Raw genomic sequence first — 23,315 nt, 5'->3', positions numbered from 1 at the left:
TTATTGTTTCACCTTTTTTGGATAAAAAAAAGCTTTTCAATTCTGGAAATAGCAGTAGTGTGAAAACTTTCATGTCTCCTTGTCGTCCTTTCTGATGATCCCATAATGTTTTACCTCAGAGTGTTAATTGGCACTAACTGGTGTGTGTGTGTGTGTGTGCGTGTGCACGCGTGCGTGCATGCGTGTGTGTGTGTGTGTGTGTGTGTGTGTGTGTGTGTGTGTGTGTGTGTGTTGATGTAAGAGGTTGTGTTTTTGTGCACCACAGACCTCGTGTAATTGCGTGAGACATCTCTGGCATTAAGCGTTTCCCAGGAAAATTGTTTGGGTTGGCGCTGAAGCAGACACATTTTGGTGGACTAATCACTCAGCCCGGTGATCAGCGGGCACATCCTGGCATTGTCCCGCTGAGTGTGTTTGATGCTGTCAGTCTGCAGGCTCCAAGCTGCGGACAGAATGATACTCCTCCAGAACACAACCTGTTGAGGGGCGTGACCTCCTTATGGCTAGGCAGGGAGCCGGGGGTGGGGGGTGGGGGTGGGGGGGTTGATAGAGCTGGGATATAAAATAGAGATTTTAGTGTGGTTGAAGATCTTCATGTGGACATGAAGCTTTAGAGAGTTTTAGACCATCGCACCATTTTATAATCTCCAGATTGAGATTTTCAGATTTTTTTGGAGGTAAGACTTGAACTAAAAATGGCATTTTTTTTCAAACAAGCAAAGAAATGCCGATAACTATTTTTTTGCAACAAAACATTTTAGATTCCTGAGACACGTTAACATTTTTATGTTTTTCAGATGTGTTCAAAGGCGTTTTTGCAAAGACTTTATCTCTTCCTGCATCTGACAGGTATTCTTTTAGGATCACTGTAAGACTCTGTCTACTCTCACACTTACACTCACAGTGATATTGGTGTGTGTCCAGCTTACGTGGCAGGATTAACAGGGAGATGCAGTCTGTTCGGGCGGCATCACATTCACACCTTTGATGGAGTTTTGTACGAGTTTCCAGGAGACTGTAGCTACCTTCTGGCTGGAGACTGCAACCATCGCTCCTTCACGCTGCTGGGTGAGTCAAACTTCAATCTGTTAAAAACTCAACAGAGGAAGATTTAAGCTCTGTGACTGAGTGTGTTGTACGAAAGTGTCTTTTTGATCTGTAGGTGACTTTCAAGATGGCAAAAGATCAGGAGTCACATTGTTTCTAGGCGATGCCTTCGAGTTGCACCTGTCTAACGATGGACGGCTTTCGCAAGGAGAAAAAATGTAAACAAAACTTTAAAGCGTAATTTTTTTCTCGTAACAACTGCAGCATCCGTTTTTCTTTGCAGATTGTCTCTGCCGTATGCCTCTCACGCTGTGTTTGTAGGCTCAGAGCTCGGTTCTTATAAACTGTGGAGTGAAGAGTTTGGCTTCACCGTTACCATCGATAATGCAGCCAACATTGCCTTGACTCTCGCCAAACGCCACACCAATCGCACCTGCGGCCTCTGTGGCAACTTCAACGCCATCTCAGCTGATGAGTACACCGCCCAGGAAGGTATGTGCTTCAAGAGACGTGTTAAACATTAAACATGGGAGAGTTAGAGCTTTGAACAAAAGAGAGGCGGTTAAAAAGTGCTGGGATCTAGGAAATGATTAAAGCCACAAGCATTCAGCAACAGGAAGAGTAGCTGCTGGGTACAGGAAAAGATAACAAAGCAAAAGAAAGCAAGAGACGTCTGTGTTAGGATGAGATTAAGAGAGAAATCTGTCAACCCGTTTGCCTTCGTGTGTGTGTGTGTTTTCAGGATTCCTGACAGAGGACAGTTACGATTTTGCAAATTCATGGGCAGTAAAAGGGGCTGATCAGTCATGTCGACGTGTTTCAAGTCCCAGCCATTCCTGCAACAGCACAAAAGGCACTGCAGCGGTAACAGACATTTTAACACATCCTGATAAAAACCTTATTGGGATGAGTTTTATATGTGCTGACATTTTTTACCCATGATGCAAAGAGAAATCAGTAAGGGGCAAAAGCCTCACTCAACTTTGGTTGACTGAGCAGTAATTCCTAAACTTCCAGAGGCTCGTGGCACCAACCAATAAAATCACACAAACATCTCTTATAAAAAATTTAGACAAGCATTTAATAACAAAGAGTCCTGGTGACCATTGTAATAATTTAATTCATAATCTATTGTTTCACCTTTTAAGGCTAAAAATAAGTTACACTGTAAAAACTGTGAATGTATGTTATTTTACAAAATTATGACCACAGAGGGGCACTTTATATAATTGGGTACATTTAAAAGAGAAAATGTTAACTAAATCTAAACAAAACACATAATAAAATATAACAGTAAAAGTGTTTTGGATTTAGGAACACAATTTCACAAAAGTGAATCTTGGTTAAATAAATATCTGTGAAAATTGAAATTGATCAAAAATCAAGAGAAAGTTGTGGAAAAATGACTTAAATATAACAGCCACTTTCCTCAGTAAAAGTTACTAGATTTCTGACCTTTTTTTGTGTGGCACTTTTATGTTTTATTTAAATCTGCTTAGTATTCCATGGCTTATTTTACTCCAAAAGAAATTGTGTAAATTTAAATAAATTAACACCTCAGGAATGTTGAATTTAGCTGATTTAAAACAACTAATACAGTACATACGGTTACTATTACTTTTCTATTAGTTACTAATTAACCTCAATCACAGTTTTACAGTGTAAACTTTTGGCAAATTTCCTTAAATTTACTCTGAAATCTGGAGATAATGTCAGGATTTGGTATTTCATGGCCCAAGATTGGGAACCACTACACTCTATTACCATCATGTGTTGCTTCATGAAACACTTTTGTCCTTGTTCTTTTTACATCAATAAAATGTAGTTTAATTTTGTTGATGAAAAATTAAAAGTGAATTATCAAATAAGCAATCATGAAACTGACGGACTCATATTTTCCTGAATTTTGTCACATTTTATGTCTTAGTAGACCAGGTGAAGCCACAGTTTTTTAAATAACATTTTTGTAGAAGTTTTTAAAAAAAGAGCTAACAAGATTTAAGTATTTTTTTAGCTAATTGTCTCTTTAAACTTTCACACATGAAGGAGGAAAAAATTCCTTTTGTGTTTTGTAGATCTTGTCCAGCTGCAGCGTGTTGCAAACCTCAAGCGTGTTCCTCCGCTGTGCCCATCTGGTTTCTCCCGAAGCGTTCCTGTTGCTGTGTCAGGCCGAGGCCTGCTACTGTGAGCAGAAGGATGCAGAAGACTGTTACTGTCCTCTCCTGTTGGAGTACGCTCGCACGTGCCATTCTCACGGGATCCTCCTGCACGGCTGGATGGAGGAGAGCCAGTGCTGTGAGTTTATCAAATGTTAAAGGGTGGTAAAAGAGTTTTCAAATGCAGTCTTCAGGAACTATGCTTTCATCTGTAGTCCCCAAATGTCCAATTGGCATGCAGTACAGTGAATGCACCAAGTCCTGCTCTACAACCTGCCACAGTCTCAACATACAGGAGGTCTGCAAGGAGGACTGTGTGGATGGCTGCACATGCCCCAGTAAGCCATTTTTCTCTAAAGAGACTCCTCTTCATTGTAGCGTTATAGATTTGTGACGCGTGCGTGTGTGTGTGTGTGTGTGTGTGTGTGTGTGTGTGTTTCAGCCGGGAAGGTTTTAGACGGAAATCGCTGTGTGGAGGTAACTCAGTGTTCCTGCACACACATGGGACGGCATTTCCCTCCAGGATCAACCATCTCCCAGGACTGCAACACATGGTATCAAACATTTACGAATATGCATAAACACTTGCTTAGTAAAATGTCTTACAGCTCTCAAACACCTCTTTTCTGAAGTGTGTGTCGCCATGGATCCTGGGAATGCACCAATGAAGACTGCCCTGGTGAGACAGAGACACATACGTGCACATTTTTCATGTTATTGACCTCTTACATTACAAATGACCCCTTTGTTGATTGTCTGACCAGGCGAGTGCTTAGTTGTTGGTCAGTCTCACTTCAAGACCTTCGACAACAAATTTTTCACCTTCACTGGCCACTGTCAGTATCTGCTGGCAAAGGACTGCACTCAGGGCGAATTTTCTGTCATTATTGAAAACATACAGGTGATTATATTAATAACAGTGAACACATCTTATTCAGTTATCTCTATTTCCCACACTCCAATCACATCCTTTGATTTAAAGCATTGTTTTCTTTTGGGGTTTTGTGTCTCAGTGTGCAGATGATCAAGATGCCATCTGCACGCGCTCTGTGATGCTTAGTCTGCGCACTCTGGAGAGCATGATGGTGAAACTGAAGCATGGTGGAGTTGTTTCTGTCAACAGCATGGACATCCAGACCCCAATGCACCACGGTAGGCAACATGTAGTTACTATCTGTTTGCATAAATGTTCATTATTTTTAAAAGCATGCTTGTGAATGCACCATTACAGGTCACCTCCACATCGTAAGATCTGCTCAGTCCTCTGTCAGTGTGAAGTTTGGTGTTGACCTCCGTCTGGACTGGGACGGCCGAGGTCGTGTGCTTCTTAAGGTGGAATAGATTTAGAAGGATTTTGCTGATGATTCTGATGTAAATAGGACTAATTTGTGTAAACGTCTCTAGCTGGGCCCACGGTGGGCTGGACAAACGTGTGGTCTCTGTGGGAATTACAATGGTAACCATGGTGATGACTTCCTGTCTGGCTCTGGGCTGGTTGAAGCAAGCCCTCAGGTGTTTGGTCAGGCCTGGAGGATCAATGGAGACTGTGAATCCACTCACAAGCATGAAATTGATCCCTGCTCCACCAACCCCAAAAGAGGTTTGTTTATCCAAAAAGTCAAACAAAGAATGTAAAACAACAAAGTATTGACCTTTAACCCTCTGGGATCACAGTGCGTTTTGCAGAGGAGGCGTGTGCAGTGATGATGTCGGACGTGTTCAGTCCGTGCCACTTTCTGGTCAACCCGGGGCCGTTTCAGAGGTTTTGTCGTTATGATGTGTGCGCCTGTGGGGATGGAGAGGAGTGCCTCTGCTCTGCTCTGGCTGCTTACGCTGCTGCTTGCTCTGCAAGAGGAGTGCTGCTCAACTGGAGGTCCCCATCACTCTGTGGTAACTCCGCTAGTCACGTACACACCAGACCAGGAAAGAGCAGACAGCAAAAAAGATTTAGGATCAAAGCTAAATAGTGAATCATTTCTGCCTAAATCTGGAACACATAACAGATTGTGAGATTGGTTTGGGGAATTTTCTGTTTATGCTGATTCATTTATTATATTTATTAATTTGCTAAACCTCTTTATTAGGTAAGTTTCTTTACTACAATCAGTGAAATAATTATACATGTGAAGTTTAATCCCTCCACTGTTGTGCTCCACCTCCTTTGAGTGAGATTGTTCACCCTTGTTATTTTTTTAAACTATGTTTTTGCAGAGTTTAAAATTCAGGATTGGGCTGCAAATCAAGATTTAAAGTCACCACTAATCATCAGATACGGTCAACTTCCCTAGTTTGGGTTAACAGACTTCCCTTCTCTGCTGTGCTTCCTGTCGCTATAGATGCCACAAGAGAATATTTTCCAGTTTTATGTAGTTTGTAGTTTCAGCGGATGCATATTCTCTCTTTTTTCATAAATAGTTTATTAAGAAGTTTAAAACAATCCCAACCTTAATTTATTCTGTATGGATTTTTTTTCTTGAAGCTGCAATGCCAAATTTGGAAAACAAATGAGTTTAAAACATTTTTTTCATGCCTCTTAACAACGTTCTAACATAGTATGACTCTAACTATATTTAATATTATATATTACAGATAAATAATATCTTAAGTAAGTGGTTCTCTTGCAGTTTTCTAAAACCCATGCACAAAAATCTTTCTTTTTTTAATTTCTAGGGTAAGATAAGTTATTTAAAGACAAAAATATCTTGGCCAGCAACCTTTCAAACACTTATGAAACACTCAAACATTCCCATTGAGATTCTCTGACTGCTTTGGCTCTGATATTATGGTGTTATCAGAGATCGAGTGCACAGGAGGTCAGATCTACGAGGCCTGTGGGAGTGCGTGTGACCGGACGTGCCATGCTCTGTCTGGATCTGAGCCTGGCTGTGAGGGGGAGAGGGTGTGTGAAGAAGGTTGTTTCTGTCCTCCTGGGAAGTACCTGAACCCCTCTGGAGAATGTGTGACAGCTGATCTGTGCTCCTGCCTGCATGATGGACAGCTCTACCAGCCTAACGACGTCTACGCTGATCACAGCAGCATCTGGTATGTGACCATGTCTTAAAACTGTCTTTAAATCTTATTTCATGGTTTGAGTGATTTCATTGGTCTTTGTTTTTGTGTTTATAGCTACTGTGCGAATGGCTCCATGCACTGTAGCTCCACTGAAGCAACATCTTATCTGTCGGACCTTTTCTATGATGATGAAATGGTGCCATCCAGGGGTATCAATTCATTGCTTTCTTTCCTAATTATCCAGCCATTGGTTCTGTTTTATATCTAAATCACATATTTGTGTGTTTATGTTTGCAGAGCGAAGATCAGCTGAGTGTCCCCCTCCCCTTGTCCGTGCGGGGTGCAATGCAGGTGAGACGGGTCTGGAGTGTGCTAGAACCTGCCAGAATCTGGATCTGCCATGTGTCAGTCTCACCTGCTTCCCCGGCTGCCTCTGCCCACCAGGCACAGTAAGAGTGTGTGTTGCTCTGTATTTGTTAAACAGCTTTAACACAAGTCATGTCATTGATTAGTGGATTGATTTCAGGTGCGTCATCGCAGAGAATGCATTACACCCCAGCAATGCCCCTGTTACCATAACAACAGGCCATACGCAGCAGGACAGACCATCTCAGTAGACTGCAACACTTGGTAAAATTATGGTTTATGAACTAATTTGTTTAAAAATGTGTTTCCTTACATGTTTTCTTGTTTTACAGCGTGTGTGAGAACAGGAAGTGGAGTTGTACAAAGAAGCTATGTGATGGCGTGTGCCGCACTGTAGGGGAGGGCCATTACATCACATTCGATGGGCTCACATACTCCTTTCCCGGTCTTTGCCAATATGTTCTGGTTCAGGTATTTAAAAAAGAACACATTGTCCAATGGGAAAGGTCGTATTCATACTTGTTTTTCTAATTTATCCATGAAAAGGATTCGTGTCACGGAGAGACCACCTTCAGGGTGTTGGTGGAGAATGAAGCCTGTGGAATTGTGGGTCATCGCTGTGCTAAAGCTATCTCAATCTTCTACAAGGGCGGGCTGATTGTGATGCAGCATGGAGAGGTGATATATCACAATCCTGAACCATTTCGTTTACACACAGAGATAGTTGAGATAATTGGGGCAGCAGTGGCTCAGAAGGTAACCTCATGATTAAAGGGGTCATGGGCTTGATTCCAGCACCCACCAGGGGTATTCTACTGTTGTGTCCTTGGGCAAGACACTTCCCCGACTTGCCTGTGTTGGTGGTGGTCAAAGGGGCTGATGGCACAAAATGACTGCTTCGCCTCTGTCAGACCGCCCCAGGGCGGCTGTGGCTACATGGTAGCTTACCATCGCTGGCAGTGTGTGAATGTGAGAGTGTATGAATAATGGAAAGTGCTTTGGGTGCCTTTAAAAGTGTTGAATAAATCCAATCCATTATTATTACTCATGTGCATCGTGTTATGCACAACATGCGAGCTTTATATGACTAAATTCTTGCACTTTATTTCATTTCTGAAATCATTAGGTTCCTAAATTGCTTGTGCAGTTTGCTATCACTTATTAAAATGTGGTTTATAAGCAAAAACACCAACTGCAGCATCCGCCTACATACACGTCCCAGTGAAATAATTTTAAATTTGGTTTATTTCTGACACATTTATGAAATATTTTCTGCTTCAATTTCACTATTTGAGAAATTTCTAACAAAAAAATAAAAGTAGGCTTGATCTCCGAGTGTCCCCTATGCAACCATAGGTGAAGATGAAGAGACCAGTACCACAGAATTCCCAAGTGGAGATCATCCGATCTGGTCAGTTTTACACCCTTCTGCTGGGAAAAGACATCTCCATCAGCTGGGACAAAGGAACTCGCCTCTCAGTTCATATCTCATCTTCCTACATGGTACTGATGCATTCTGGGGACAGTTTTTATTTGCCATATTCAAACATTTTTTTAATCCTAACAAAAATGAGCTTTTCATCATGTAAAGGGCCAGGTGTGTGGTCTGTGCGGCAACTTTGACGGGAATGTCAACAATGATGTGATGAGCAGTAACAACCAGCTGGAAGTGGATGCTTTACACTTTGGGAATTCCTGGAAGGTCGTTCCCAGCTGTGCTGATGTGACACAGGTATGTCAAGAAGTAGAAAGAAGAATTTTTCTTTCTTCATTTTGAAAATAAACACATCAAACCTGTATCAGCATTGATAACTGGTAGAGTTACAAACGTTTATTGATACCCATCCAGATATTATTGCTAACATCATTTATCCTGCAAAAATATGTCTTTTTGCATCTATAGGTACCAGTTCCTTGCAGTGACAACATTGTGAAACTGGTTACAGTGGAGCAGTCGTGTCGTGTGATCACCGGTCCTCTCTTTAAAGAATGCAACATCCAGGTTCGTCATTTCTCACACTCCACATAAATTGTCTTGCTTACTCTTTTTCCTATTAACCAACCTTCTCTATCTCCAGGTGGATCCAGAGCCATATGTGGACATGTGTGTGAAAGCAGCGTGCTCATGCTCCTCCGTAGGCGACTGTGCGTGCTTCTGTGACGTCATCGCAGCATACGCTCAAGCTTGCTCTGAAAGGGGTCTGTCCTTCACTTGGAGATCCAGTGACCTTTGTCGTAAGTTTGAGGAATTCCCTTATTATTGTGATTAAGTGTGGCATGGCTGCTTGATCCAGTCTAACCAGTAAACTGCACCATTTAAGCTGCCATACTTTCATTTGTGTGGAATCCATTTATATGCACCAATGACATTAACTTGTTTTATTTTAGCCATGAGCTGTGAGGATCTGAACCCTAAGAGCCCAGATGTGGGGGAGGAGTTATGCCAGTGGAGGTATAATTCATGTGGTCCTGCCTGTCCAATCAGCTGCCAGCATCCTGATCCTCTTGTGTGTCCACTCACATGTGTGGAAGGCTGCCATTCTATCTGTCCCTCAGGTGACCCAAACACACATTTGTCCAAAACAGAAACAAATTAAAAAAATTTTACTCAAAGGTTGACTGAAATATATATTAAAAAATTCTTCCTAATGTTTAGGTCAAATTTTGGATGAGGTGTCAACGAGATGTGTAGATCCATCTCAGTGTCAGGTGTGTATCCATGAGGGTCAGAGAATCTCCCATGGCAACAAGGTCATCTTTAACCATAACGATCCCAACCACTGCAAGATATGGTAAGAATCAGATATTTTGATCATTTAAATTATACATCAGAGCTTTTTTGATTGATTTTAAGCACTTTTTTCTTTACCAAAGCCACTGTGAGAATAACTACCTGAGCTGTGAAGATTGCACCTCCTTCAGCATGTTCTCTCCTCCCACACCAACACCTACGTACGGAGCATTCACAACCCTGGCCTTCACCACGTTGATGCCCGAGGGCACGTGTGATCGTGCGATGGATCTGGCTTTCCTCCTGGATGGTTCTCAAACTCTGAGTGAAAATGAATTTCAAGCAACTAAAATGTTCATACTGGGAGTGGTGGAACGATTCAGAATGGGCTCGGCTCACACTCGAGCCACCGTGTTGCTTTACCACTCCGGGGTTAAAACATACGAGCTGCAGGTATTAAAACATCATCATTAAAATCCAAATTAAGCCAACTTTGACTTAAAGCCCAAGTTCACTGAGAAACAGTTTTTTAAATGTTGTGTTTTAAATATGATTGATCACTGAGTTTAACATGCTGGTTTCATGTGAAAAATATGTCTTCAACTCTGATTTCCTGCATTAGCTGCTGGTAAAAAAAATAGACAGAGAAACTCTTAGATTAGAAGTGCCTGACAATTGCACATCATGTTGTCAAAATAGCATTCATGGACTCACCCATCTTGGCTTGCAACGGGGAAGGCTATTTTGATTTAGCACCCAGGAGAGAGTAGAGCACCTCTCTGCTAGCAGAAGCATTAGCAACTCCACAACTTCTTCAGGCGTGTGTTCTTTGTGGAGATAAAACATCAACATATCAAAGCAAACAGAGTCAGTGGTAGAGTCACATTGCTGTTAGCAATCAGACTTGAGATGTCCGAATATCAGAAAATAAGGCGCCAGAACCTGCCAACTTCAGCTCAACTTTGTTGCGGCTCATTTCTAGTTCCTGAAACTGGAGCACAATAGCTTTTTATCCCACGGAAATCAACTCACAAGGCATTTATTTATACTAGAGACCACTGCAAATGTGATGAAAAGATGAGGGAACTTGGTCTTTAAGAGTTGAAAGCAGCAGTAAACCACACACACACACCTGATCTTCCTTATTCTATATTGTCTTCCTAATGGCTGCAGGTCCAAAAATGGCTTTTCAAGAAGACCGTGCGTGAGCTTCATTACACAGGTGGAGATGCAGCCTTCTTGGACGAGGCTGTCAAGTATCTAGCCATCAACATCTATGACAAAAACAAGCGTGAGCATGCTGGTCGTGTCGCCATCATTTTGACGGCCAGCGTTAATCCTCGACCCATACGTTCCATCGTCAAAATGATCCGAAAGAAATCCATCACCACTCTGACAGTGGCCCTAGGTCCAGAGGTAGATATGGGACAAATTAACGATATCACCAAAGCCAACCCAGACAACAGGGCCTATGTGCTTAGCAGCACAGGAGAACTCCCAGATCGTCTCTTGGAGATAACAGATTACCTCTGCACCTTGGGGATGGAGCCTGAGGAGCAGAAACCTCCAACACCAGCACCTACCAGACCCACAACTAGCACTTCGACAGTTCCACATCTTCAGACAAACCCACATCTAAGCATCACTACTGCTCCCACCACACCCTCAGATGTCACATTCATCCTGGAAGGCTCTGATTCTGTTGGCCAGACCAACTTTAGCAAGTCACTTCTCTTTCTGGAGGAAGTTATCTCCCAGCTAACTGAAGAAAATGAGGTCATACGGATCACTGTGATCCAATACTCTGTTACGGTCACTGTGGAGATCAGTCGCTGGGAACTAAGGAAAGAGAAGTCTCTTTTGCTCAAACGCCTGCGTGAGATTCATTGGAGAGGTGGAAGTCAGACAAACACTGGAGCAGCTGTCAATATGACTCTCCAGGAAACGGCCACAGTCAAACCATCACAAAGCCCCGCCCCTCCTCAGCTCGTCTTTCTGGTGACAGGAAATCCTCCTACTGATACAGTCACACGCCCACCCACTACAAGCACCCAAACACACGTGTTCCCTATTGGTGTTGGACCAAATATACAGGAAATAGACTTGCAACATCTCAGCTACCCTAACCAGCCAATGATGGTGACAGACTACAACCATCTAACAACCCTGGTCCACCGTGTTGTTAACATCACACGTACCACAGTCAGGCCCCAGTCACCCGAACTTCCTCCCCTAGTCCCCAACACACACTCCGTCCCCCCACCAGCAGGTACCTACACCATCCTATTTACATCCTTTAACCCAGTAAGGTCTAAAACTCCTGCTAATATGTGAACCTGTTATCAGAGCCGTGTAAGAAGCCTGTGGACGTGATGTTCCTGTTGAAGGCTGGACAGCAGCTCAAGGACATGAAGGCGTTCGTAAAAGCTTTCATCACTCAGTCAGATATAGGTGGGTGTGTCTAATATTCGTATTAGTGTTAGGATTCATTAGCTGATTAAAATGTGACACTTTGATTCTAGAATATGGAACTGTTCCACAATATTCTAATTATTCTAATTGCATGAAATTCTGAATTAGGGGTTTTCAAATGCTGTAAGCCATAATCATCACAATTATAACAAATATGGGCTTGAAACATCTGGCTTAGCATGTAATGAGTCCATCTCATCTATGAGTTTCACCTTTTTAAGTTGAATTACTGAAATAAATGACCGTTTGCATCATGCTTTGAAGTTTTTTGTAAATCAACTGAAAAGTACAAAAGAAGAAACCTCATTGCAACACAGAAAGTTGGTGGAGTTCAGAGACTACATAAGACTTTTTGAAATTAAATAAATAGGAAGAGACTGTAACACTTTTTGTTTGAGCAAATGTAACTCAGCGGTTCTTTGTGGTAGAGAGCTCACCCTTTAACATGTGGTTCCCATATTTGTTCTGCTACAGATTGCATACATTTGGACTTCTACCTCATTATCACAGATTAGTTAAATGACTGTTAAATACAAATAGGTATGTTGTTACAACCCACCCCAGTACCGGGGTGAGTTGTTACACTGTTAGGAGATGGAGGTCACAGTTAAATTATTATGTAAACGATCCACACTAATAAATGCACAGAAACACTTTTATTCATGGGCTTCAGGAGCCCAAAATGTACAATGCTGACATCTGATCCACTCTTCCCTTGGTCGTCAGTTATCAAAGTGCTCCAAGTACGCAATGCAGACATTTTCAGGTCTCTGCACCGCTGGCTGTTTTATGCACCCACTGCCTAGGCATGATGTAAAACTGAGACCAGTGTAAAATGACAACATGGTAGGGGGAAGGTTGTGATACCTGTTCAGATCTGTCACAACCCACCCCATGCCAGGTTCCTATTAAAAAGCTAAGCATTTTTAGCATTTTGCTTCAAAGCTAGCACTTGTGCTAGATATCAAATCAAAGAAAAGAAATAATTGCTTGAGCTTATGTAAGTCAAACAATTGTATTTGTAACACAGTAGACACTAGGCAAAATTATTTGTGAAGAAAATTTTTATTTTCTTACCATAAAATGTGTTTTATTGTTCCAGAACAGACTGTTTACAACTTGGAGACACGTGGCTTTGCCAGTGTGGTCAATTTGCAAGTGGGCATAAACTGTATTGATGACATCAACGTAGCTCACTTCTGACTGGTTAAACGGAGTCCAGTCTCCCTACAATAGATTTGCTTTTCTTAAATTAGAGTTTTAGCTTATTTCAGTAGCGTCAAAGCAACAAAGCGTGTCCAAATGTTTGAATCTGCTTTCATTCCCAGGATTGAATGGCACTCTGGTGAGCGTGGTTCAGTATGGAGAGACCAACACGGCGGAGTTCATGTGGAAGAATCAGCAGAGCAAATCAAACCTCCTGAAGCTGGTGGAGAGCATCCCAAGCAGAGCCTCTGCAGCTCCAGCACTCGGTAGGAAACGGCAAACTAATGTGCACACGCCATTAAAGTTAAACACACACTAATTGTGGTTTCTGTCTGCAGGATCTGCTCTGAGATTTGCTTTGCAAACATCCCTGTCATTTGCCAGTGGTGGGAGAACTGGCGTACCGAAGGCTGTGGTCATGCTGGTGACCGACAAATCAAGTGATGATGTCAACAAAGCGGCTACGGAGGCGGTGGCAGCAGGTAACTGAGTCGTCATTAAAACGCTAACATCATCTTTCAGATTTTACCTTTAAGGATCTCTTCCTTCAGGTGTGTCAGTGTTTCCAATAGGGATTGGATCAAGCTATGATAAGACTGAGCTCAGTATACTGGGTCGCCATGGTAACCAAGACAACACTCTGAGCCTTAGCAACATGGATCAGCTGCGAATGTTGCTGACTTTGGACAAGAGCTACTTTGAGAAAATATGCAGAGGTGCTTACAGACTTTTTCTTTTTTCATGTTCAGTTAAAACTTCTGAATATTATAATTAGTCTTTAAAAATATGATGTGCTTTGCATTCTAGCTGGTCCTACAAGAGTCTGTGTTGATGATTTGGGGAATGAGAAAAAGGTGGGTAATGGCTGCAGTCTTTCACAGTTTTCACACACTCACCCGTGACTGTTTTCTCTTGATTTTTTTTAAGTCTGGTGAATCGTGGCTGCTGGAAGACGGCTGTCACTCGGTCTTGTGCCACTCCAGTGGAGAAATGACGGTACAAAATCACAAAGTTAGCTGTGACAAACTGGAGCCGCCGGCATGCAGAAACAACATGCAACCTGTCAGGGTCCAGGAGGCCTGCAGCTGCCACTGGGAATGTCCATGTGTGTACACCAAACAGCCGCTAGAGTCCTAGCTTGGCTGTTAATAGATATTTGGAGCTAGCATTCCGCTCTATTAATAGATCGCATTTCTGACACCACTCTTGTCCCTGCTTTTGTTTTCATTGGCAGGCATGTGTATGGGTAGCTCAACCAACCACGTGGTGAGGTTTGACGGCTTGCCTCTCCGGCTGGACGGAGAGGGATCGTGCTCCTACACACTTTTCACCATCAGCAAAAGCATCACTCAAAGCTCAGAGGTCAAGCTTCACACTGGACCTTGTCAAGACTCAGAGAAGTACAACCAGATCTGCATGAAGGCCATGGAGGTGACCCATGGAGAATATAAGCTGATGCTGAAGGATGACATGACGGTAAACTACGTGTGTGCGCGTGTGTGTGTGTGTGTGTGTGTGTGTGTGTGTGTGTGTGTGTGTGTGTGTGTGTGTTTAATCTGATATTCAGAGAGTGACACTGTTTTTATTTGCTTTATTTTTGTGTGTGTCTGTCTGAGCAGGCCATGATTGATCGGGAAGTGCTTGCACTGCCGCTACAGTTTGCCGGCATGGAGCTAGTGCGCTATGGAGGAGTGATGCTACAGCTGAAATCAGATCTCGGCTACGTTTTGACTTTTACGCCTCAAAGCAATGAGTTTACCATCACGTTACTCAGCTCAGCTGCCAGCGGTCACACCTTCGGACTCTGCGGTAACGGAAACACGGCTCGGTTTGCTCAGAGCTATGAAAAAGACCTCGCGAGTGACAAGTGTCTCTTCCTGTCCCTCTTTGTTTTGGCTTTTTTCCTTTTGAGTTGTAATCTTTATACCTTTCTCACAGGTGCATGTGGAGAGGAGAAAGTTAATGTCATGTCATTACGTAACGGTAGCACAACCACCAACCAGCCGGCCTTCATCTCAGACTGGACCACGGCTGCAGGTGGTGGTGCTTGCTTGCCCAAAGCGGAGGCGGTGTGTTTGCCTGCAGTGGCGATGGGCTGTCAGGCCCTACGTTCTGAGGTGTTTGAACACTGCCATGCCCACATTTTTGTCCAGCACTTCATCACCAATTGTGAAGAGAAGGCATGTGAGGAGTCAGATGTGTGTGAGATCATTTCTACCTACGCACGCCTCTGTAGACAAAGGGGTGTGTGTGTGGACTGGCGGAGCCCCCATCTCTGTCGTGAGTCTCTATTTTTAAATTCAGTTGAAACATTTCACAATCTCGGTTCTGACTTTACTTTTCTCTGCGGCCCAGCCTTTAAGTGCCCCAGCTCCATGGAATATGAAGCATGTAGAACAGGATGTGTGGAGGACTGTGGCAGCATACACACACTGCAAGGTGCCTTGTCAGTTGCTAGGGGTAACGAGTCATCCTGTATAGACACGCCTACAGAAGGCTGTTTCTGCACTGGAGGGAAGGTTTTGCATCGTGGACAGTGTGTCTCACCTGAAGCATGCGGGCAGTGTGTCGACCAGCAAGGACACACTCATAAGGTGAGAGAAGAAATACTGACTTGTGTCTGAGTTGTGATTAAAAACAAACATCAGACGTGTTTAACACTTACTGTTCTGAAGTAAATTTAGATTTGACTGCCCTCTGGTGTTTGTAGTTTTTCTTTTCAAACAGCAGATGGAGAATAAAACATTTAATGAGGCCCATTTATAAAACACCCAATGCAAGAAGCAAATAAAAATGTCCGCCTGTGTCTGTGTGCACACGTTTGTCTATCTATTAGCAAAATATCTCATAAGTCACTGGATGACATGAAACTTTCAGAAAGTAATCACAATATATCTATCATGCAAACAAATATTTGTTTGTCTAAGCCCCATCTGACCTGGTAACCAAGTAACCTTAGAAACACAAAAAATACTTTACCTCAGGCAGTTTCACAGATATTCATTTATAATTACATATGGGCCACGTGTAATTGTAAATGAATATCTGTAAAACTGCCTCTCAGCATCAGCCACATGACGTGGCTGATGCTGAGAGGCATCCCTAACACATAATGTTAACAGACTGCATACGCTCCTGCAAATTATGTGAGAGTAAAATCAGAAATCAGGAGGAAAATGGCTTCCTCCAAGGAATACAAGACATTTAATTTGCCCTGTTTTTGTACAGCATCTAGAGGGTTGGATACCAGAAGACAACCCATGTTTGATCTGCATGTGTTTGGACCAACAACACATCAACTGCACTGCCAGGCCCTGCAATGACTTCAAAGGTTGGAGGTTTTTTATTCTTATGTGTTGCTTTACTTGTTGCATTGATGTTTTGGTATCACAATACAATAAGGCTCTCCTCATTAATTGTTATGCAATAAATTATCATTAGCAATTTAATAAATCATTAATAACTGTTTATTATGCATGAATAAAGGGTAAGAATGAGCGAAAGTTGACCATTTCTTGTAAATTGTGTCACTAATCTGTTCTCTCTAATTTGCCCTTAATTAATGCATAATAGACCCATATTAATTATTTATAAAATTTAACAGATTAATTAATAAAACATTTATACACATTTTTAGCCATTTTTAAAGAAGCTTCATTCCAAAGTGGTACCAGCTGTATGATTATTATGTGTTCGTGTGTTTAGCTCCAGCTTGTGGACCCTGTGAGACTCTAAAAGAAAAGAAGGGATCCAAGTGCTGCCCTGAGTATGAGTGTGGTATGTAAACAAAATTATTAAATAAATATTATTAATGTTTTAATTCCTGTTTTGAGACAGTGCAAAAGCATAGATGGTGTAACGGTCATGTGTCATTTACAGTTACAATTGGATTAAGATAACAGTAACACGTTGATAAAGGTTTTATAATCATTTAAAGTAATTTACACACACACACACACACACACACACACACACACACACACACACACACACACACACACACACACACACACACACACACACACACCTATATTAAATTAATTGTTTGCTCCAGGGATTCATCATTATCCATTACAGCAGCAATTAAAAACTAAAATTGATGATCTCTCTCACTCTCTGTGTACTCGTTGCTGATCTAACTCTCATTATGATTTCAGTGTGTGATCTTGGGAAGTGCGACCTGCCTGAGGTGCCCCTCTGTCTGAACGGTCAAACCGCGGTGCTGAAAAATCCCGGCGAGTGTCAGCCCGCCTATCAGTGCGGTACGCTTTCATAGCTAATTCTCTCTGATGTTTGAGCTCTGCTTTGCTCTCTCTGTCGAACAAATGAAAACATGCACCTCGAGTGATCTCTGTGACACAACTCCTCTCGCACCTCGAGTGATCTCTGTGACACGACTCCTCTCGCACCTCGATTGATCTCTGTGACACGACTCCTCTAATTTTTTTCCTCTCAGTGTGTAAAAAGGAGGAGTGTTCTCTTCAAGCTCCCCCTGAATGCTCGGCTCATCGCCAGCTGTCAGTCAAAAAGACAGCATGCTGTGATGAGTTTGAGTGCACGTGCAACTGCCAGAACTCCACCCACACATGCCCTATCGGGTTCGTCACGTCCTCCTTTACAAACGACTGTGACTGCACAGAGATCCTGTGCAAGCCTGAAAAGGTGGGTGTTTAAACCCCAAACATCCTACTTACTGCACATATGTCGCTGGATTCACATCCCACGCATGCTTCCAGGTGTGTGTTGTCAGTGGCACCGTTCACCCTGTGGGAAGTGAATGGGATCAAGGGTGCAAGAAATGCACATGCACAGAACTCCAGGACAAAGACACATCTCTTCATGTTGCTCAGTGTAAACCACCTATTTGTGATCAGAATTGTCCCCTGGTGAGACGCCAGCAAGCGTGTACGTTTAGCGCATTTTCATAAGAAGTCATTCTAACATTTGTTTGATGTGGATTTCAGGGTTCAACATATATTCAGACTAACGAAGAGTGCTGTGGGAAGTGCACACCAATCAGTTGTGTGGAGACAGAGGGAGAGGTGAAAGGAAAGCCTCTTACTGAGGGGAAACTCAGACACGTACGTGTGCATTTGTCTGTAGCGCTAGCAAACACTCTCATAAATCTCTGGATGGATTTTAATGAAACATCAAAAAGGAGCGATTGGATGTCCGTCTAAAACCGTCCACAGCTAATCAGCTTTATTAAACACAAGAATAGATACAGATTTGTCAATTTCACAGATAACAAGCACATTTTTGGTGTCATTGTAGCAGAAAGAAATTCACAGCATCTACTATGGGTGCTAAAGGAGATACGAATGTTATATTTGAGTTGGATTATTCTCAAAATTTGACCAAAACTGCTAAAATGTGATTGTTCAATGTAAGTCTTAGTTTGAAAATGTGAAATGGAAGGTTGCAATGCCTTAAAATGCATTTTATTGTCGTTCCTTGTGTTTTTATGCATCGATACCAAAAAAATGCGTTTTGCAAAAATCAACAGTAACATTTCAGGAAGAGTTATGAATAAGTGCAACATTTGATTTCATTCCCACGTGTTTGTGTTTAGGTGGGTGAGGTGTGGCCGTCTCCACATGATAAGTGTGTCCTGTATCAGTGTGTGAAAGTGAACAATGAGGTATTCATCTCTCAAACAAACATCAGCTGTGCCATCATGGACACTCCAAGCTGTCCACTGGGGAACGAGCTCCGTTGCGACACCCAGGACTGCTGCCCCCGCTGCCGCTGTGGTAAACCACTCAAACAGGGAAACATGATCAAGACCTTATTAGGAAACCCGCCACCAATGATGGAAATTCACCTGAAATGCATTTTCCTCTTCCTTAGCATCAGAGATGCCGTTTGTCACCAACGGATGGCTCTGTCAGACTGTTCTCCATTTACAGCGTGTTGTCCATGTGTGACCTTTTTTAAGAGCTTGACTTTAATGAATGATTCTGCTCTTCTCTGTGCAGTTCCTATGAATGGCTGCATCCTCAATCACACTGTGATCGGAGTAAGTCACTCAGAGACACGGAAATCCGTTCTGCAGGGATGAAATATAGATGGGAAATAAATTCAGTCTTATTATCTTGTGTGTGTTTGTGCAGGCAGGGGAGAGATTGATGGTTGATGCGTGTACACAGTGTGAGTGTACAGTGAATATTGGCCCAGTCACAAAATATAAACTATCCTGCAGACAAACCAGCTGCCCAGCTTGCCCCAGGGTTGGTGATGATGTCATTACAACTTCCCATCTTCTCTCTAACTTATTAATACATTCAATGCTTTTGTATCCAACTTGCCATGATGTTCTAACAACACACACTCTTGGAGGCTACTTTCTCCTGTCCTGTGGCACATGATGCTTTATGGTCATCTGTCTTTTTCATTTACAGCAGCATTCCTTTGATGTGTTTCCATGTGTGAGTTAACATTCAAACACATATTTTTCAGGGATACACAATGCAGAAGGAGGAAGGGAGTTGCTGTGGACGTTGTGCTGCCACTGCCTGCTTTGTACAAAAACCAGATGGAAAGCTCATCAGTGTACAAGTAGGTGCAGATGATGCCTTGTTCGAGAAACCTGTAATGAGGTTATGCATGATGCTATTACAGCTGCTATGGCAACAATGTTTGTGCTTCAGTAAGAGCTTAGAACGAGATCTCGGATAGAAGCAGAAATTAGTTTTCTCCGCAGGGTCGCTGGGCTCTCCCTTGGAGATAGGGTGAGAAGCTCAGTCATCCGGGAGGGGCTCGGAGTAGACCCGCTGCTCCACCCCGTTGAGAGGAGCTAGTTGAGGTGCCTCGAGCATCTGGTCGGCATGCCTCCTGGATGCCTCCCTGGTGAAGTTTTCCAGGCACGTCCAACTGGGAGGAGATCCAATGGAAGATGCAGAACACGCTGGAGTGACTATGTCTCTTGCCTGGCCAGAGAACTCCTTGGGATTTCCTGGGGACCTGGGGAGAGGGAAGTCTGGGTATCTCGGCTTAGGCTGCTGCTGCCCCCGCAACCCGACTTTGGATAAGCGGCTGAGAATGGATGGATAAGAGATAAGAGGCAGTTTGATAAGGATTGTCTTTGTGGTACATTTTTAATTTAGATATTTTTAATATTTTTTCCACATGTCTTTATAATTCCTATCTGAAATGCAAGAGATGAGAGAAGAGATCACGTTGAAGGGGAGTCTATACTTGTTGCGTTTCAATACATTTTCTGTTAATTTAGCATAAAAACCAATATGATGACTCAACCAAAGGCTTTTACATCCGTTTTCAGTAAGACATTCTGCATAGTAAGTCATCAACAAGACTGTTAAAACGTTTTTCATCTACATATGTGCTCCTGATGCACATTTATTAAGGAGCAAGGTTACTGAAAATCCATTTTTAATTTGGAAGCTAACATTAGCATTAGCAACTCCACTACATAGCAGAACTCCTTCAGGCTTGTGCTATTTGTGGAGATAAAACATCAACATTGCAAAGCAAACAGAGTCAGCGGAAGAGTCATGTTGATGTTTACCAATCAGAGGCGAGATGTCTGAATATCAGCAAATAAGACTTTAGATTCTGCAATGTACTCCTCTGGCTAACTCTACTTCCTGAAACAGGAGCGCTAGAGGGGTTTTCCCCACAGAAATCGACTCACAAGGCATTAATTTGTACTAGACCACTGCAAATATACTGAAAAAATAAAATAAAATAAAAACGAGTAAACTTGGTCTTTAGTAACATTTTCACCAAGATGTTGGCTTAAAACAGGCGTAGACACCAAACATTAAAATTAAAATTAAAATCCTTCTCATGTACCTGTGTATGTCCACCATCAGGTCAACACAACTAGTGAGGATGGCTGCAACTTGCATACCTGTGGTGTAAACAGCAGAGGAGATCTTGTCCTGGAGACAAGAGTGACCACCTGTCCTCCTTTGAACCGCCAAGTCTGTCTGGATCAGGGGGTACAGTCTCCAGACCTTTAAGCATGTTCTCACACACATAATTTTCTTCTCAACCCAAAGCTTTTCACACTGATCCTTTCTTTTGTGGTTATTGTCTTCAGGGGAAAGTCAGTAAGATTGGAAACACGTGCTGTGAAATGTGTAAGTGGCCTCTGTGTGAGAGTATGAGAAAATACAAATGCTTTGATTTTAATAAATAGTTGGGTTTGTGAAGGTTCTGAACCAGAGTGTCGGAGGACAGCAGGAACACTCAACTATGTCAGCGTAGATGACTGCCATTCAGAGCAACAGGTTGAGCTGCACTATTGTGAGGTAACAAACGCACACATTTGAGAATAAAACAGTTTTAGCCTCTAAACATCTGCAAAGCCACATTAACTTCCCGTGCCACCCTTTCTGTCAGCCCCTGTGATCCTTCTGCCTCTGCCTGCTTTGTCTTTCAGGGCAAATGTCGCAGTAAATCGATGTACTCGCTGCAGAGTGCCGCCGTGGAACAGGAGTGTGTGTGTTGTGCTGCCGTGGAAACAGAGCCTCTCAGTGTGCCCGTTCTGTGTGCCAACGGCACTCGGAGCCACCACACTGTCCTGTCTGTAACTTCCTGTGATTGTATGTCCAAACACTGCACCTGAACAGAAACTGAGTTTATCAATGTTGATATTATGTGTGTATTCATGTCATGAAAATGTACCCTTATAGAATAATCCAACAACAAACAGCAATAAAACACATGACACTTTTTCTAAAAGATGTATTCCTATATGAAATAAAATCATTACAAATTTAGTTTTTAAGCTGAATCAAGTCTAATACAACAACTGTATAATATTTTAAGTATTTATAAATATTACAGTCAGAAGGCGGGAAAATAATAGAGAAATAAAATTGGCCCTTGCCACTTTTAGAACTTCCACCAGAGGGCAGTAGACCTGTATGAGACTGGATAAGGTAAGTTTCTGGTTGAACCACATGTTAACAGGGATCATATGTGTTTCCATTGCCACAGCTCAGTGCAGCAAGGCATACTTTGTTACATTTAACTTCTATTCATCATTAAAGGAGCAATATGTACGAAATCTACAGTGAGGTAATCATTAAACACTCTGTCTCAATCATGTTGGAAGGAAAGTTATACTCAGTGCTTAATTTGAGCCGGATCTTGCCGGAACAAGATCCGGGAACTATTTTATTTTGAAAGGACCATGCCGGCAATTGTCTGCTAGGATCCGGCAAGTCACGCGACAAACTTGTGCCATATGCAGGATTCGAATTACAGGTGAGCTAAAGGGAGATGCTGGAAGCCCTCAACACACCCAGGGGGAGCCCCAAAACGATCCTGGTTCTACTTATATTACATTATTTATGTGGACTCTCCGATGATTTTGAGCTGAGAGACGCAGAGCTCTGATCGTTGATGCGCTCCAGACAGATGCATCCTGAGAACGGCCACAGTAACATTATCAAAGTGTCGCCACCTCAAAATCAAATTTAACGTGCGATCGTTTATGTCGGCTCATTTCCTTTTATGGTTTCTGTCTTTTATTTGTGCCTGATGCGTTTCGCTGCTGCGGAGCGGAGCGGAGCGCATCACCTGTTTTGTTCTCCGGTGACTTCACCGCACCGGTGGGGTCTGCGCGTGGCGCGCACTCCGCTCTATTTGCGTTCGGTAGATATTTTTGAGCTGCAGTTCAAAGGTATCTCATAAGGTAAATACATATGAAGCCAGATAGCAGTTTTTCTTTTGGATTGAGGAGATGCAGGAAGATAATAGATGGAGACAGAACAAAAATAGTCAAACAAAAACAAGTTAGTTTTTGTACCTGGTTGTTGCAACAAACAGACACCACTGAAGGTAATCAGAAGTGAGGAACAGAAAATGAATTTATTCATTCAATGTTTAGAGCAGCATGAACTCTGAGAGGCTGCAAGCGCACCAGGGAGTTTGCGGCCGCTGCGCAGGGGGAGGGGGCGGAAGCAGGAGAACAGTAAAGATGCAAACTTTACCAATGTTAAAAGAAATGTGTTGTGGGCACAATTTGAATTACTTGTCAACCCGCACATTTGTAATTTGACACCATCCACCAGACCACTCCAGAGTTGTGGACTATGTGTTAGTCAGTAATAAGAGCAGCCCAGAAGTTATTTTTTGTACTTCTAAGAAGCCACGATATTTTTTTGTTTATATCAGGTAAAGGCTAACGAGCTAACAATCAACAGTCACACTGATTTAGCAACAAATAATCAGCTCTAATAACATGGAGGTGCTTTTATCAATTCCAAATAATCCAATATTATAGTGAAATGTTTTAATCTACTTATCAGCTTACTGTGTGTGACTAGTTTTTGCTCATCTTCCAGATCATC

At 42.6% G+C, this 23,315-nt stretch overlaps 1 protein-coding gene across 2 annotated transcripts; it reads left to right on the top strand.

Moving 5' to 3' along the window:
• The first annotated feature begins 551 nt into the window (after positions 1–551).
• vwf (von Willebrand factor) lies at positions 552–21,810 on the top strand. 2 transcript variants are annotated; one of them, XM_015964565.3, is made up of 53 exons: positions 552–677; positions 798–849; positions 925–1,068; positions 1,163–1,265; positions 1,331–1,539; positions 1,790–1,911; positions 3,123–3,342; positions 3,419–3,541; positions 3,646–3,757; positions 3,836–3,882; positions 3,968–4,104; positions 4,217–4,355; positions 4,435–4,535; positions 4,608–4,803; positions 4,878–5,093; positions 5,999–6,245; positions 6,330–6,424; positions 6,513–6,664; positions 6,742–6,845; positions 6,914–7,052; positions 7,128–7,259; positions 7,938–8,084; positions 8,173–8,313; positions 8,485–8,583; positions 8,660–8,816; positions 8,970–9,137; positions 9,238–9,373; positions 9,456–9,765; positions 10,486–11,581; positions 11,659–11,763; positions 13,113–13,256; positions 13,329–13,472; positions 13,542–13,706; positions 13,798–13,844; positions 13,918–14,095; positions 14,225–14,466; positions 14,610–14,799; positions 14,929–15,270; positions 15,346–15,584; positions 16,219–16,321; positions 16,696–16,767; positions 17,148–17,252; positions 17,447–17,652; positions 17,727–17,876; positions 17,955–18,071; positions 18,563–18,743; positions 18,969–19,009; positions 19,104–19,220; positions 19,450–19,548; positions 20,826–20,954; positions 21,056–21,095; positions 21,169–21,266; positions 21,398–21,810. In XM_015964565.3, the coding sequence occupies exons 2-53, from the start codon at positions 798–800 to the stop codon at positions 21,581–21,583; spliced, it is 8,484 nt and encodes a 2,827-aa protein (XP_015820051.1). In that variant the 5' UTR covers positions 552–677; the 3' UTR covers positions 21,584–21,810. The 2 variants fall into 2 exon arrangements, with proteins under 2 accessions (XP_015820051.1, XP_070406783.1); XM_070550682.1 differs by having other exon boundaries at positions 6,513–6,670.
• The last annotated feature ends 1,505 nt before the right edge of the window (positions 21,811–23,315 follow it).

Source organism: Nothobranchius furzeri, chromosome 4 (assembly GCF_043380555.1).
Source record: "Nothobranchius furzeri strain GRZ-AD chromosome 4, NfurGRZ-RIMD1, whole genome shotgun sequence".
NCBI lineage: Eukaryota > Metazoa > Chordata > Actinopteri > Cyprinodontiformes > Nothobranchiidae > Nothobranchius > Nothobranchius furzeri.
Note: the sequence above shows the minus strand (reverse complement) of the source record. Positions and strands in the feature narration are given on the sequence as shown.

Excerpts from the sequence above, each read along its gene's own strand:
- vwf (XM_070550682.1), top strand. The coding sequence starts at position 798 with ATGTGTTCAAAGGCGTTTTTGCAAAGACTTTATCTCTTCCTGCATCTG. Across the intron at positions 850-924 it reads TCTCTTCCTGCATCTGACAG|CTTACGTGGCAGGATTAACA; the intron begins GTATTCTTTTAG and ends GTGTGTGTCCAG. Across the intron at positions 9,138-9,237 it reads CCATTCTATCTGTCCCTCAG|GTCAAATTTTGGATGAGGTG; the intron begins GTGACCCAAACA and ends CCTAATGTTTAG.